The sequence below is a fragment of the Chaetura pelagica genome, unplaced genomic scaffold, assembly GCF_000747805.2.
Source record: "Chaetura pelagica isolate M959 unplaced genomic scaffold, ChaPel_1.0 scaffold222, whole genome shotgun sequence".
NCBI lineage: Eukaryota > Metazoa > Chordata > Aves > Apodiformes > Apodidae > Chaetura > Chaetura pelagica.
This window is the reverse complement of record NW_009952711.1, coordinates 1,740,645-1,756,146: the sequence shown is the minus strand read 5'-3', so window position 1 is coordinate 1,756,146 and position 15,502 is coordinate 1,740,645. Positions and strand designations below refer to the sequence as shown.

General features: G+C 37.8%; 2 protein-coding genes across 2 annotated transcripts in view; one reads left to right on the top strand and one right to left on the bottom strand.

The window, feature by feature from the left end:
- LACTB (lactamase, beta) overlaps positions 1-8,450 on the top strand; it is a 14,393-nt gene extending 5,943 nt beyond the window's left edge. Inside the window, exons 2-6 of the mRNA XM_009994512.1 lie at positions 687-753; positions 2,924-3,114; positions 3,455-3,794; positions 5,395-5,560; positions 7,882-8,450. Coding sequence (XP_009992814.1) covers positions 687-753; positions 2,924-3,114; positions 3,455-3,794; positions 5,395-5,560; positions 7,882-8,425 — 1,308 coding nt within the window. The 3' untranslated portion in view covers positions 8,426-8,450. The remainder of the gene's footprint in view (positions 1-686; positions 754-2,923; positions 3,115-3,454; positions 3,795-5,394; positions 5,561-7,881) is intronic.
- Positions 8,451-12,274: 3,824 nt separating this feature from the next.
- Positions 12,275-15,502, bottom strand: part of RPS27L (ribosomal protein S27-like) — a 16,415-nt gene continuing 13,187 nt past the window's right edge. Inside the window, exons 2-4 of the mRNA XM_009994511.1 lie at positions 15,331-15,439; positions 13,035-13,145; positions 12,275-12,303 (exon numbers count right to left, since the gene is read on the bottom strand). Of these exons, the coding sequence (XP_009992813.1) occupies positions 12,275-12,303; positions 13,035-13,145; positions 15,331-15,439 (249 nt within the window). The remainder of the gene's footprint in view (positions 12,304-13,034; positions 13,146-15,330; positions 15,440-15,502) is intronic.

The window sequence follows — 15,502 nt, the reverse complement described above, 5'->3', positions numbered from 1 at the left end:
CTGGGAGGGGCGGTCGGGCCTGGGTGGGCACAGGGTCCGGGGCTGGGAGGAGCCGCCCCGCGCTGCAGGAGGAGGAGGAGGAGGAGGAGGGAGCCCGGTGCCCTCCCGCCCCCTGCCCGTCCTGTCCCGGTGAATGTCGCCGTAGCTGAATTACGGAGGGTTTCGTTCTTGTAAAGCGGTGTCCGTGAAGGCTGCCAGGGCTTGGGAAGCTCGGGCCAGGCAGAGCCCGCTGTGGGCGCCGGTGGGAGTGCGAGGGCGTCGGAGGAAATGGGGGCCCAAGGGGGCTGTGTGGAGACGAGGGGAGAGGCAGGGGTTACTTTGAACATCTCACTGAAGCTGCATGCAAATTCTGCTGATAAATGATGCAGTTTGCATGCTGCATGTTATCTGTAATCTTTTGTGTCTGTTCCGTTTTTCTTGCATGTCCTGAAAGCTGGTTTATTTAAATTATTAAATACATTATTTAAATGGTTGTTTAGTCATACTTCTTCCCAGTTGCTCAATTAAAATACCGGCTTTTCAGAAGCAGTTTATGCCACTTCAGCCCTACTAGTGTTCAACAAATGTGATGACAATATGAAGGTGTATTTGTAGGATTGCTTTTGCATTTTTAGGGCTTGGGAGAAGGTATTTTGAACTGTAAAGATCCTTCTTAATGTCTGCTGCCCTTTTTTATTTTTTTACAGGATGAAGCAGGAATCCCAGGTATACTCGTTGGAGTTTCTGTCGATGGAAAGGAAGTCTGGTCAGAAGGTTAGTACATGGGAGTAGCAGTTGAGCACAGTGTTGGGAAATAATGTTTTAAAAAGTTAACAATTTGGACACACTGGTCAGGGTGGGATTTCATCCAGTTGATGTCCCACCTCCAGATAGTGGCCTGGGAAGTATGAAGTGATACTTCCCTTGGTAAATGTCAATAATTTCCAGGAATCAATAATTATTCAACTTCCTGAGTGTGCTAATATGTCTCAACAGTTACATTTAAGAACCTTTCTTTCTTTAATTTGTCAGATCAGTCTTTGAATGTGCTCAAGGCATACAGCTGTACAGTGATCTGGTAGTATTGTACATAGGAAGTAAAGAACTGGTCTCCCCACAGGAATTTACTTAATAGTCAAAGTAATAATGGCTCACATTTGGGGAGCTGTCTTCTGGTTGTGGGCTGAGGTGTAGATTTTTAGTGGGGAGGTGCTGAAGTTTAACAGGTGTCATCCTTCCAGAAATTGCAAGGAATTTTTCTGGTTGCATGGTTTAGTTTTAAATAGGGTCAGTTAGTACTGCTTATATCGTGTAGACATTTGATGTTTATTTAAAGAAAACCACCAAGCTATGTGTCTGTTTTCAGAAACATTTCCATATTGCCTTTTGGGTGTTTTGGATAGCTTAAGCGGTAAAAGTATATGGCAACATATTTTATTAAAGTGTTACAGGATTTGGAAAAAAAGCTTGGTAAGTAAGATTGTTGCTAACTTCTGACAGTCTGTTGTTGCATTAACTTTTCATAGGCTTTAATTTCTCTTTCATCATGACACAAGTGAGTTGGAGGGCCTCTAAGAAGATTATGCTGGAAACTTACTGCCAAGTTTTCTCAAATGAGATAGCCTTTTCTGGTTTCAGGTTGCCTAGTAATGAAAGCAGAAGAGTTCATAAGGCTTCTGCAGAATCTGTTCCTTGACATGCAGGGAAGTGCCTGAGGGAACTGGTGCCTGGGTTGTGGTTTATCACAGGACTGCCAGATCCAGTAGCAAGCCAGCTCCAACTGGGAGCATAAGCCACGGCAGAGCTTTGTGTATGGCACAGAGAGCAGCACTGCCCTGAATAAGGTAGCCAGGAGGTGGGTACCATTGCTGTAGCAGACTTCTGACTCAGTGTCTTGTCCTCCTCCCTTCTTCATGGGGGGAAAAGAACAAGAGGAAGCTGCATGTGTTCTATGACCATGGTACTAAACCTGCTTTCTTGCTAAACTGATGGGAATCATTTGAGATTTGAAAAGTATTTTCACTGAGGACTAGAGCATCTGTGTTCACAAGCACCATGCAAGTGCTTGAGTAGCAGCTTCACATAAAAGAAAGGGACTTGGGCAACTGATGTCTCATCTGTTTTATTTCTTGTATTTTGGTAAGGGTTTCTTTCCTTAGTAGTTCGTTATTAGACGACAGTCTGAGACAGACAGACATTAATCGATTTTGGGCCTTGCTTGTACTGAAAACTGCAAATATGTCAGTACTGCATTTCATTGCTTTTTCTGCTGCAACATCACTTGCACAGTTTCTTCAAACCTAGCTCAGACTGGGCACTAGTATGGGAGCTGGATAACGCCTTGTAAATTCCAGTTCTTCCCACTAGTCTTGCAGGTTGGCTACTTAGGAAAACACTGGTATGCAGACTATTAAGTTGTCTTTTAATTGAAGTCATGCTGAGTCATGATAAAACAGTGTATAACATCACTGCTTTGTGAAGCTTTACAGCTTAGGTCATTTTTGTGAGTTTTGAGTTAATTCCTTTTTCAATTTGTGTATTGATAAAATAAGAACCTTTACTGTTTCAAACCGTTTATTTGAACAAAAAAAAGTGTATTTATGATTTTTGGTCAGTTACTTTTTACAGTCTAGATTTTGGTCTCAGAAGTGCAAATTTTGGCTTAATCTTTAATTTCATTTGTCAGTAGCATAGTTTATTAGTCTTAGTCAGTAATTTAGGATGCCATTGGCCAGTAAAATGGGCTTTGGCTAACTGACTGTCTGTTACATTAAATTGTTATTAACTTAATTGAAGCAGGAGCAGGGATAGGCCAATACTTCATGTATCAGTTTAGCCAGAGGAAAAACCTTTTAAGAAGCCAGTAAAGCTGATTTATTGCAAATACTGAATTCAGCATGTCTCTTTGCAAAATACTTACTGCAGTGTTTTTCTTTTCTTAAAGGTTTGGGTTATGCTGATGTGGAGAACCGTGTGGTGTGTAAGCCAGAGACAATCATGCGAATTGCCAGCATTAGCAAGTGTCTTACAATGATGGCTGTTGCTAAACTGTGGGAAGAGGGTAAACTGGATTTAGATGCTCCAGTGCAGAAATATGTCCCTGAATTTCCAGAAAAAGTCTACGAGGGTGAAAAGGTATGTAACTCTTTGTTGGTAACACTTCTTTGGATTTTTGTTCCTGTCGTTGCACAACCACATTGCACAACGGGTGCCTGTGCCTGAACCTTTTTGCGTAAAACACCAAACATCACTTAACAAGTACTGATGTTTGCTGCTCAAAAAAGCAATGCTAGAAATTCAGGTCTTGAGTTTTATATCAAGTGCTTGTATATATTTTAACTGAGTTGAAGACATGATATTCAAAAGGGTTTATATCTTTGTCTGTTCCTTGTCATGTTGAATTTTGCTTTTCTGGTGATTTGGTGTGCATCTTCAATGAAAGAGCTCATGGGTAAATATTTTTCTTTCTGCCTAGGTTGCTGTTACTACAAGGCTGTTAGTTTCACACTTGAGTGGGATTCGTCACTATGAAAAAGATATTGCAAAAGTAAAGGAAGAAAAGGAAAAGGCAAACAGAGCATTTAAACGAACAAAACCCTGTCAGGATAAGGAACAAAAAGAAGGCAAAGAGACTGTAAAAACTGACAGTGACAAGCCAAGGAAAGAACATGAAGGTGAGGCAAAAAGCCTAAGTTCAAAACCTGGCAGGAGAGACAAGGAATTTGAGCAAGAAGAGTATTATTTGAAGGAAAAATTTGAAAGTGTGATTGAATCACTGAAGATATTTAAAAATGATCCTTTATTCTTTAAACCAGGTGAGTTTCTATTAATTTAGAGGAAAATGTGTTCTTCTGGTGAAATTTTTGTTTCAAATTGTTTTACATGCAGTGAGGATTGTGGAGTCCAGTAAGGAGTGTTTGTGTGGGGGTTTTGTTCTGTTCTGCTTTCCCCCCCCCCCCCCCCCCCTTTTTTTTTTTGTGCACCATTGAAAGCTCAACTGGGCTGTTCTGCACAAATCATCTGGTTATGTAATTGTCTTAAAACTGACTGAACTGGTCAGGATTTTATCAGTTTAATTTTGTATTGGTATCTTTGCCAATCTATTGACTTCAATAATTATGCTTATATAAATACCTTCTTAATGGTGTACCTGCACCCTATTCCAGCAGGGTCAAAATGTGAGATAGCCGAGGCTTGAAAGGTAATAGAAAAAGTCCCAGATAATGGAGGTGAGAAGAGAAAGTGAGACCTCAGGTAGAAATAAGACTCTTTTTCTCAGGAGTGTTAAGTAATGCAGTAAATGCTATGAAATGTACCAGTTACTGAGTTCAGGAATGCTAAGGGAAATTATAATCTTGGTAACAAATTGGTATCTACAAAGTATTTTGTAAGGCTGATACCAGCTTGCTGTATTCATGCTCTGGGACTTCTGGATATGAACCAAAAGCAAAAAATTTCATTGAGGCAGTAACCCAGAGCTAAAAAAATCTACAGAAAGACCAGAGAATCACAGAATTGTTGAGGTTATTTATTGTTGGAATTATTTAAGTTAATTCTAGACAGGACTTTGTGTAACTTCCAGTGTAAATTCTAAATGAGTTAGGCTAACAGGCAAATGATGTGCATTGCTGGTAAAGAATAACTGTCCATTTACAGGGAGAGGGGTAGGAAGGAGGAGAAATTAAGAACTTACTATCTTGGAGAAACCTAGAAACCATTTCAAGTAAGAGATCTCTCTTGGCCGTAGGCAGTTTGACAACACTTAATACGTAGGTGCTTCATAAAAGGTGTTAGCCTAAGAGTGAGGTTTTTAAAAATGAAGCATTGTCTTGTAAATAAATTATATTGCCATCAATAATATGCATGTTAGTGTTAATTTAATCTTTCATGGTGTTCTAGAACAAAAAAACTAGAACTAGAAACACTGATAAAAGTAATCAAGACCTTTGAAAACCTTGAGTGAGTACTGCCCTTGTCTTTCCATCTCTAGGGCATAGACAAACAGGTCAGAGCAGGTGAGCATCTTTTAAGAAGTAATTTTATGGTTTGCTTCAGCTTTCCAAATTAAGGCATCCTTGTTAGAACTGGTATGGTCAGTCTTGTGAAGAGGATGTTAAATGAAACCTGGCTGTACATGCAGATCCCTGAAAATTGTTTAGCACTGTCCTCAGAGCTGCAAACGCTTAGCAAGCATCTGTGTCTGCTGCAGTGCAGAAGTTCCTACAGTCCACTATCATAAGCTTGTGATTCACATCATACTGAAATGGGAGTGAAGGGGGAAGACTTTTAACTGATTATTCATTGCTATATATAGTTTTGTTTGCACATGTGATGACTTGAATTTTATCCTTCAGATTCCATTTAAGAATCATGCAGCTAAATTTTTTTCCCCCTTTTTCATTGTGTTCTTTCAAGGTAGTCAGTTCTTGTATTCGACCTATGGCTTTACTCTCTTAAGTGCTGTTGTGGAGAGAGTTTCAGGACAAAAATTTACAGATTATATGCTAAAAATGTTTCGTGATTTGGATATGCTGTCAACTGTACTAGATGACAATGAAGCAATGATATATAACAGAGCAAGGTAAACAAGGAAAAAACTTTTTTTTTTTTTTTTTCCACAACAATTGTTGCTCTTTCTTTCTTTATTCAGCCAAATGAATTAAGAATGTGTGGGGTTTTGGGTTTCATTCAGGATTTTAAATGAAGTTGCTTATGATATTTCAAAGTAGTCATGTAACTGATTTTATGTCAGTAAAATTGGTTCTGTAATTAGAATGTGAAATTACAGTATAGCAAATAAATATTTCCTGTTATAAGAGTATATGTGGGGGCGAGTGGCAGGGGTGGCCCTAAAGTTTACATTTTTTTCTGGGTGCAACTAGACACATAAGTTTAAGTGGATTAACTAGGAGATGATGTTGAAATATATAGTTACCTTGGTTTGCTTAATATACTGATTTAAGAGTTCGTGGAATTGTAGTAGTCTCACAGTAACACAGGGTTCTTAGAAATTAAATTGTAGTATACATTTTAACCAGAATCAGAATTCTGTTTAACATAGGACATGCTTTACCAACTTATTTCTTTTGATTAACTTAAAAAAAAAAAGTCAAACCAGAAACTAACCAAACAAAAAAGCCCTGGACAAATTAATATAACTGGGTAATCCGTTGCAATATAGTGTATAAGGGTAGAGTTTCTTGTCTTTCTCTCCAATCTTATTTTATTGACCTTCATGCCTGGGGTCTGAAATTGATTTATTGACTCACCTGTTAAATTGCGGTGCAGGAAGAAAATTCTAACTGAATCACAAAAGCAGGTTATGGAAAAAGTCTCATGAAAATAAGACTCAAACTTTTTTAAAAGTTTGGCTTCTAAAATGCTCTTAAAGAATGAAAATGGTGGTGAGTGTGTTGAATCCCAGGTTTTTAGTGCTTACATCTAAGTGTGTGTACACCCACACACATAAAGCAGTTTATGGTGCTTTAGGGACAGCTTTACAGCTTTATTCTAAGATGCTTCTTGCTGGTATTTATTTTGCCTGCAAATCTTTGGAGGCTCTTCTGACTGCAGATCTGGATGCTAGTGATGTTCTGATGAATTATCAAGCTTGTACAGTCAAGTTCTTTTAAATTTATGTTTGTATATTATTAATCCTCTAAGAAGCTTCTTTATGGTAGGGATGAAGAAATTGGCACAGATGCTGTTTTGGGACTCTTTTTACAGGCTAATTATTGTTAAGCAAAACTGAGATACTAGTGTGCTGGCTTTGCTTCCACAGGTAGCTAGTTTGATGCCTCAAACTAGAACATATTGATGTGGTTTGTTTAATGCTTTGGTTATACTGTATTTCACCCACATGAAAATGTTTAAAACTTCAGGTTCTGGATCTTGTAGAATTAAGCATTTCAGTGTCTTCCTTTGCTTCAACCTCTGATTTTGTGTATTATGGCTTTCAAATGTTCCCTTACAGTTTTCTAAGAAAAGTGCAGATTGCATAGGGAATGTATATCCCTGTACTGTTTGGTAGTAGGGTTGCCCTGCCCCCCAAGCTCCCCCTCCCCCCTTGTTTTTTTAAAGTGGTTCTTTTTCACAACTGTCGATTAGTACATGGATGTCTTGTGGTCTAAAGGCCAAAGATTGAAATGAATCAGATTACATAATCATTCAACATTCCTTTTCATAAGTTGTATGAAATGAATCTAGTCATGATCGGACTGTTTCATTCAAAAGCATAATTCAGTCTGCACTCCTGTTGTGTTGTCCCTGATAGTTCGTTCTGTAATTCTGGTTGGTAGTTTCTAATTTCTATTTTAAGAACAGCTTTTGCAAGTCTCTTTCATGCTTTTCATCTTTCTTGGTAGTTCTGGAACATTCAATTGTTGTAATATATGGCAACTCTGGTGGTGCAGTGGGGGGAAATCAGTCTTAAATGGAAACTACTGCCTCAGAGTAGTCACCTAAGACAAAAGTGACATTTCAGCTCAGTGTCTGATACTCATGGGGTAGTTTCAGGATTCCTGTTTCTTCAAACACTTTAAATCTACTAGAGGGATTTAAGAAAAATCCTGTGCTGGCTTAGATATAAATTTCTGTCACATCTCTTATTTGTATATTGCCTCTACTTTTCACTATATCCCACGAGGAAGTAGAAGGATTAGTACTTTTATTGAAACTAAGCTGCTAACCTAAGAGCTCACCTTCACTTTTGTTTTTCCATCTGAATTTCTTGTTAATTTTTTCTGCAGTAAATATATTTACAAAAAATACATATTTTTAAAACTCCTGAAGTTTCATGGCAGCAAGTTAATACGTGCTCTGTTTGCTCTCTTAACATAGGGCAGCTTAAAATAGCTGTGTGTAGTATCTGAGAATGACAAGTTGCATTTTCTTGAATTATAGGTGTTACGTTTACAACAAAAAGGGACGGCTGGTAAATGCACCATATGTGGACAACTCTTACAAATGGGCTGGTGGTGGCTTTCTGTCGTCAGTAGGTGACCTTCTTAAATTTGGAAATGCCTTGTTATACAGCTACCAAGTTGGACAGTTCAAAGACACTAATGGCAAACTCCTTCCTGGGTACCTCAAACCAGGCACAGTCGCAATGATGTGGACCCCGGTGCCAAAAACAGAAGTGTCATGGGACAGGGATGGTAAATATGCAATGGCTTGGGCTGTAGTAGAGAAAAAACAGCAATGTGGCTGTTGCAGGAAGCAGAGACACTATGCATCTCACACGGGTGGTGCCGTGGGGGCAAGTAGTGTCCTCCTCATTCTTCCTGAAGAGCTGGACTCCAAAGCTATAGATACCGGGCTAGTGGCACCACCTAGAGGAGTCATTGTTAGTATTATCTGTAATATGCAATCTGTTTCACTCAACAGCACTGCCTTAAAGATTGCAAGGGAATTTGATAAACAAAAGTGGGCACAATATATAGATTAAAAAAAGATGACACAAGTAACTGAACTCGCTGTACTGAAACACAACAAATAAACGGAGAACGGGGTAACTGGGCTTCGAGATCACTAAGCATATGTGAGGAAAAAGCATAAAAAAATTAATTTAATTAACTTCTGTGAGTGGTGCTAAATTTATGTGTAACTGAAATTAATCTCTCAGGGAAGCTCCTAACTTAAAGGAAAATGTAAGTAAAGATTTTCTTCTTATAGTACCTGTATAACTTAGCATTATATTAGCAGGTGTTTTCCTCATCTAGTCAAGCACTTGACCAAGATTAAAAAAACGGCATTGGTTTATTGCACTGAGAAATACAGCAACAAATTACCTACCTTAAATGTTAAACCTTTGAAAAATTTCACATCTTTATTTGAACACATAAGGACGTAGTAGGTTATTCTCACAGTTCCAGTCAGCCAAAACTGTTCATTATTTGTTTTTAAAGAAAAATGGTTTTACTTGTGTTTTTTATATTTTCACACAGCGCTTTTCTTTCTTGCTGAGAAAGCAAAAAAAAAACCCCAAGAAAACCCAAATCTTGAAGCTACCTCCAAAATGTAGATTATGCCAGAAGTAAGCTTTTGTCAGAGCTGTGGATTGTTAACAATTAAAAAAGAATGAAGCTTAGAGTAATGTAAGTGAAAATCTCTTGTTATTTAGATGTCCTCCCTTCCATTTTTATTGGACACGGTGAATGTGTGAGACTAGTTTACTGTGAATTAAGGGTATTATCCACATTTGTGCCCCAATAGCACAACATGGTGAGCTGTCCCACTGTCTCATTGTTTTTGAATGATACCCATGCCAACTTTCTGAACGAGAAATGGCACTTCATCGTGTAATGTAGAGATGTCATTAGATACAGGAACAAGAAGTTGTGATAGAGTTCCAGGGAAGCATTTTCTAATCTTCTGTTTCACTACAGAAATACCGTAACATAGGAATATGTTTCGTTTTATATATTCCATAGTGGTATGGAAGATATCCATGATCTCCAAAATGTACCCCCACCCCAGTTCCCTTGCAGTTACATCAGACAGTATTTCCAGGCTGAGAGAAAACAAAATATCCTTCAGGAAAGGTTTGAATACTTCCACATCCCTGCACTGTTTAGCAGTTCTGCTTCTCTGAAGTTAAGGAGCAAGATGTCTTGGAGAACAGCTAGCAGAAGATTGCTTTACCTGCCTCTTTTCCAAGGTAGTGCTTTTAGTGTTAATGGTTGTTACTTGCCTGGTCAAACAACATACTGTCATCTCTGTTCCCAGTATGCCTGTGATAACATTTATTACCTAAGGCTGACAAACCAAGAAACTTAACATTTTGCGGTATCAGTGTTGTACCTACATTTTTTATTGGAGGTAGTAGGACTGGTTTAGTACTCTTCATCATTATAATCATTCTTGTGCCTTAAACCAGTAAAAGCTTACACCTCAACTATTTGCTTGGGTTTTCTGGCCCACTCACCAAAACTTTACTTTTTTATTAATTAATAATGGGTTGTCTTTATCTCCAGGTTATCAAATCTGTAGAGACAACAGAGAGACCCTTTCTGAACAAACTGATTTGGTCAGGCAATAAATTATCTACTCTTCCACTCAAGTCTCTGATACTGTCCCAACAGTTCCAACACAGAAGTACTGGAGCTGATTATCTTCTACAACAGCAACTCCTTTTTTTTTTTTCCAGTCTTGAGCACCAACTAGCTGGGTAAACATGCAGCAGCAGCAGAAGTAATTGCTCATTTTACACAGGGAACAAGAGTAAGTTAGTTCTGACTTGTTTTCACGTTGGAGAATATATGAGTAAAAATAGACCAAATGCAATGTGTTAAATGCAGAAAATCTGAAAAGTAACAATTATTTTAGGATTTAGAACATGTTTTCTTGTATGATGGTTTTGCAAATGGCATTTCTTGATCTTGAAAACCATTTTGCATACTTGAGAGAAAACAAGTTTCACTCCCTGACTGCTGTGTTTGGGTTTAGACAAAATTCTGAATGTAGGTGTAGGTTCACCTGCCTGCATATGACATATGTCTGCATATGACCAAACATAAATAAATGTAAATATTTGAAGCATATATGAAAGTGAATAATGGTCAGAAGTGTCCAAGGCATTTCTAACACCAAGGAATTAATGATAGTGTCTCACTCCCCTAATAGAACACATTTAGCACCAATTTGTTACATGCATACCATGTGTTCTTTATATTCTGTCTCCTGTAACTTAATGCTTTTAAAAACAGCCTCTGCTGTCATATGTATAGTATTGGAGATACTATGATACCTAAATTTCATCTTCCAGTACCTGGAACAAAATGAGTCACTGACTTTTTCTGATTTGGTACTAACTTAATCACGAGTTCTGATCTTTTAGGGTGGAGGAAGAGAAGGCAGAGATACAGGAGACTAGGAATCAGTCTGGCCTTAGCACAGGTATTGAAGTTACAAGTGCTACTTTGATCTTTGTTGTGAAAGCAGTTATTGGGTGGAGTGGCACGAGGTGTGGGAAACTGATCAATTAAGGGCAGCATTCATGATAAACTTGCTCTTGCTCTTAGATTAACCTTTATTGTGAAAACACAGTATGGGACTAATATGAAACTGTACTTTTCTTAAAAGGCATGTATACTAAATTGGTGCATCTATTTCTGTACCAAACACCTACTTTTTGCATCTGGTAATTATAAGAGTTCACTGCTTGAATTAAGTGAAATAAAACTTACCTTGCAAATGTAACAAACTATAATACCAGGTTTTGGTTGTTGTGAGTTTTTTGTTTGTATTGGTTTTTTTTAATATATATTTATTTATTTTATTTACTTACTAGAAATGTACAAGTTTTAAAAGTCCTAAAAAGAATACAGGAATTCCTAACAATAATCAGCTCACCGAGACACCTGATAGTTTCAAAGAGCTGTTAATACATAACTGGAGATATTACTTAGTAAAAAAACCCAAACATGTAAGACTGGATGTTTTCTCATGGTTTTAAAAAATCCACTTTAACAGCCATTCAGGAAGGGATGGCTTTTGGAAACTAACTAAAAAACTGTTTCCCTGTTGCAAGAAAATAAATTACTTAATGCCAGTATTTAATATGGAAAATATGGATGGTTTTGCTGTATTGGGGTTTTTTTTAATGACTAGATGCCATTCACAGCTGTTACTGTAGTTTTCTGACTTACTGTTGCTTATCTACCACATGCCTTCTCTACAAGGAATGCTTTCAGTGTTTTGCAAGAGACCCCTTTTCTTTTTTGGTATAGAAATCTCAGTATAGAATACCAAATGCAGTTTCAAGACCAGAATAGAGGGAGGGAAAAACCAGGCACTCCAAAAAACCAGCTGAACGTAAGTGATTAACTTTTTATTTTTATCACCACATTATTCAACACTGTAAAGGGACTAAGGCAATGCTGAAAGCAAATAATCCATTTTAAATCCTTCTAGCCTTTGCAACCTTTGCAGTTAGGGCAGCTGCAGTAATAAAGTATACAAAATGCATTCTTACAGCAGTTTCTGACATTACACTGCTGTAGTTGATGAATAACAAGGAGAAGGATGCAGCAAGTCTAAGGTTTTTGTATTAAATTATACCACCCAATCAAACAATTCACATTAAAAGTAAACTTATAAAAATAGAGCTCCATTGTCTGCAAACTTGCAGGAAAAACTTGCACTTCAAATCATGTATTGAAAAAGAGATTCCAGCTCATTAGTCACCAGTAGCATGTAATTTTTACAAAATCAATAGTTATATTGTATTAATATGTATTTTTAAACTGGTAAGGCTTTCTCAGGGACACAGATCCAAAACCACATGTTGAAGTGTTCAGTGTTGCTTTCTTCTAAATGAACAGCCTGTAAAGAAATCAGATGAGTACAGATGTGAACAGTCCTTAAGTTGTTAGAATGCCATGAAAAACTGTCCACCCAGCTTAAGTAGGGGAACTCATGCAATAAATTGAAATTTCATGTACCACAAAGGGTGAAGATTTAGCACCAGAGTAACATGGTTGTTGTATAACTCATGTCAGCTGTTCGGATACCCCAGGCAGTAGGTTGCATTTCAAGATACTGGTGCTACACCAGTTATCTGTACATAATTATCAGCAGCTGCTTGTGTCCTTATAATTTATACAAAACAAATTGTAAGTCATAAGCCAGGGATCTGCCTTACAGTACTACTGTTTAAAAGCAGACAGGTGGCAGTGGCACAGAATCCCTTTAGCATGGCACAAGTACCCTACTCCTTTAATGGTGCTTTTTAACACTTTAAACTTAGTTCAGAATTAAATAGGCTGCATTTACTACAGATAGGCTAAAGGAAACAAGTTAAAGCACCTAAGATCAAGTGTGTTTGATCACAGTGTAACTACTTGGCTGCATATCTGGATAGCCATTTAAAAACAAGAATCAAAAAAAACCCCTGCAATTCAGGGCCCATGAACAATGTTTTTACCAGCCACCTCTAAGCAATTTGCAAAATAAGCACTCCAGTATCAGTTTTCAAAATCACAACTAAAATGTGTATAGGCTATAAATACATTTATGTAAGTGGAATATTTAGGCTGCTAAACCTTGCCCCTTACCTTCTGTGAGCCTGGCTTTCCCCCCAGTAGGCTGGCAAAGGACAGTTGAGCACCCTACACACAGAACTACTGTCTGGGCATGGCTGAATACAGTGGTGATCTTGTAGCATCCTGGAAAACAGCATTATTGAACTTTCCATTGACTATTTCTGGCATGATTTTTTTATTGTATGTGTAATTGAATCAGATACTCTCAATACACTTGCCAAAAATGGATCTAAATTTCATTACACAGCATACTAAGTGAAACAAAACATTGTTATTGTGGTCTCAAGTAATGGCTTTTACTAATATGCATATGAAATCAAGTTCTAGACAAGCCTCCTCTGCTAAATTGAACAACTCACCCAGCTAGAGAAATATTTAACTTGTAATAGTAGAACACTGATGTTGATGAAGCCTGGCAAGCTCTCAATATAAATACTGCAGTTCAGCTCTGTGTTTGCTTTCTGTTTAATATTGGTACACCTAAAGCATGTGCTTGTTTGCATTCTGCAAAGTTAGGATCATATTTAAACGAGAAGACTTGCACGGAATAACTTACTTAACTCCAGATATAAGAAGAGGCATCAGCAACACTGCCTACATCTCCTAAATTCTGTGATTAAGACATAATGAAATCATGCTCATACATGGCTAATACAAAGAGGTTTTCACTGTTTTCATTTTTTCCTGAAAGTATTTTTAATTAGGCAAGAGGAAATTTTGGAAGAAACCTTGTAAAGGGTTTAATCTAGATGTGGATATAGAAAATAGATAAAAGTCAGCAAAGATTCAATATTCAGCATGTGTGGAACAGAAAGCAAAGACAGTGTGTTTTGTGAAAGGACCTCAGAAAACTCTCTGACCAGAGAACTGGTTGGTAGAACTATTAAGACAGAATAACAGATTTCTGCTTTAAATCACATGTAGTAACTACACAAATATTTGCAAAAAACTGCTACCAGCTAAAACTTTAACCATAGCAAGTGTTTTCTGCTTATGAATGTGAACTTCCACAGGGAGGAATTTTTAACTTTGTGGATTTTGCAGAACATTGAGCCCAATCCATTTTAGTCACTAGGTATCAACTTCAACAAGACAAGATGCATAAGACCTCTGGTATTTTCAGTGCCTTGTGCTTAGGACTCTCATTACTGAAGCTCTCCTAATTCACTCTACATGTCCCTCAAACTCAGTAACTAATTAATCCCACAATAATGAATAAAGCCAGTGACCTACAGGCCTATGTTGGCATTAACTGTGCCTTAGTATATGCATGCAGGTACACATTGGTTTGAAGAAAATTTTAAAAAGAAGTGGCTTAGCCTTCAACCATGTCTTTTTAAAAAGTAACAACACTTTACTGCCAAAAAATTTTAATTAATTTACCTCACTTCTAGATGGAAAGCAATGTCTCAAAGCTGCTTAGAAATCTCAGCTACTAAGAAAGAATAATAAGAAACCCTGAATACAGCAACAATTCCCTGCTGCTAGTCAGGATTGATCACTATTGGAAGTAAGTCCATGCATTTTTTTACTGCTATCATATCATACTGTGGTAGTTTCCAGGAGATTAAGTTACCACACTGGACAGTTTCTGTGCCTTGATATGTGTGTAGCTACACTGATCAAAGCTGTTCACTGGTAGGGGATACTCCTGTAATTGTGCTAGCAAATCCCATATTTTAGTTTATAAAACAGGTAAGTTGATTATACAGGTATTTCTGAGCCCAGGTAATGAAAATCTGTGAAAAGCAGACCCAGCAACATCTTAAATACAGCCCGTGTATGTGTGAGCTAGATGTCAGCTGGCTGCTTAGCAGCAAGATGGGAAAAAGGCAGTTGTATTTGTTTAACTTTCTACATAAAGTCCCAGTGTGCCTGTGTATATCCTTGTGGAAAGCTTTTCTGGTTGCTCTTCCAGAAACAACCAACTTCAAAAGCTGGTCTTCTATTTAAAACTTGTGCCATGGATGTTTTAAAGCATCCCCATTTAATCTCATTTCTTAAACATGCAGATCTGGGGGGTTATTTTTTTCCCTACTTGTCTGGATTTCATAAAGGAAAAAAAAAACAAACAACCAATCTCTTGCCAGACCTGCAGAAAAGAAAACAGCTGATTGTTTTAATTAACTTTTGGAAAACTTTGAAAACAGTTTTATTGTTAAAAAAACCCCAAAGTATACAGACTTAGGTTTTTTCCTCTACAGAAGAGATAAAACCAATTTAGATTAAAATCAGACCGTTTATGAAGATGAACTGCACGCAAAATTAATTTTGTTCCTTCTGTATGAAACACATTTGAAATACTTACCTGGACACTTTACATCCATAAAGTAGGAGTTTGGGCTCTGCACAAGACGCTTCTTCTTGTGCTTCCTTCTCTCCTCCTCCAGGGAGGGGTGCAGGAGGTCCCTGGCCAGCTGGGTGGGACGAGAGGAGCAGAAGGCCGGTCAGGCTGGGTCAGCGCCGCCCGGGCTGAGGGA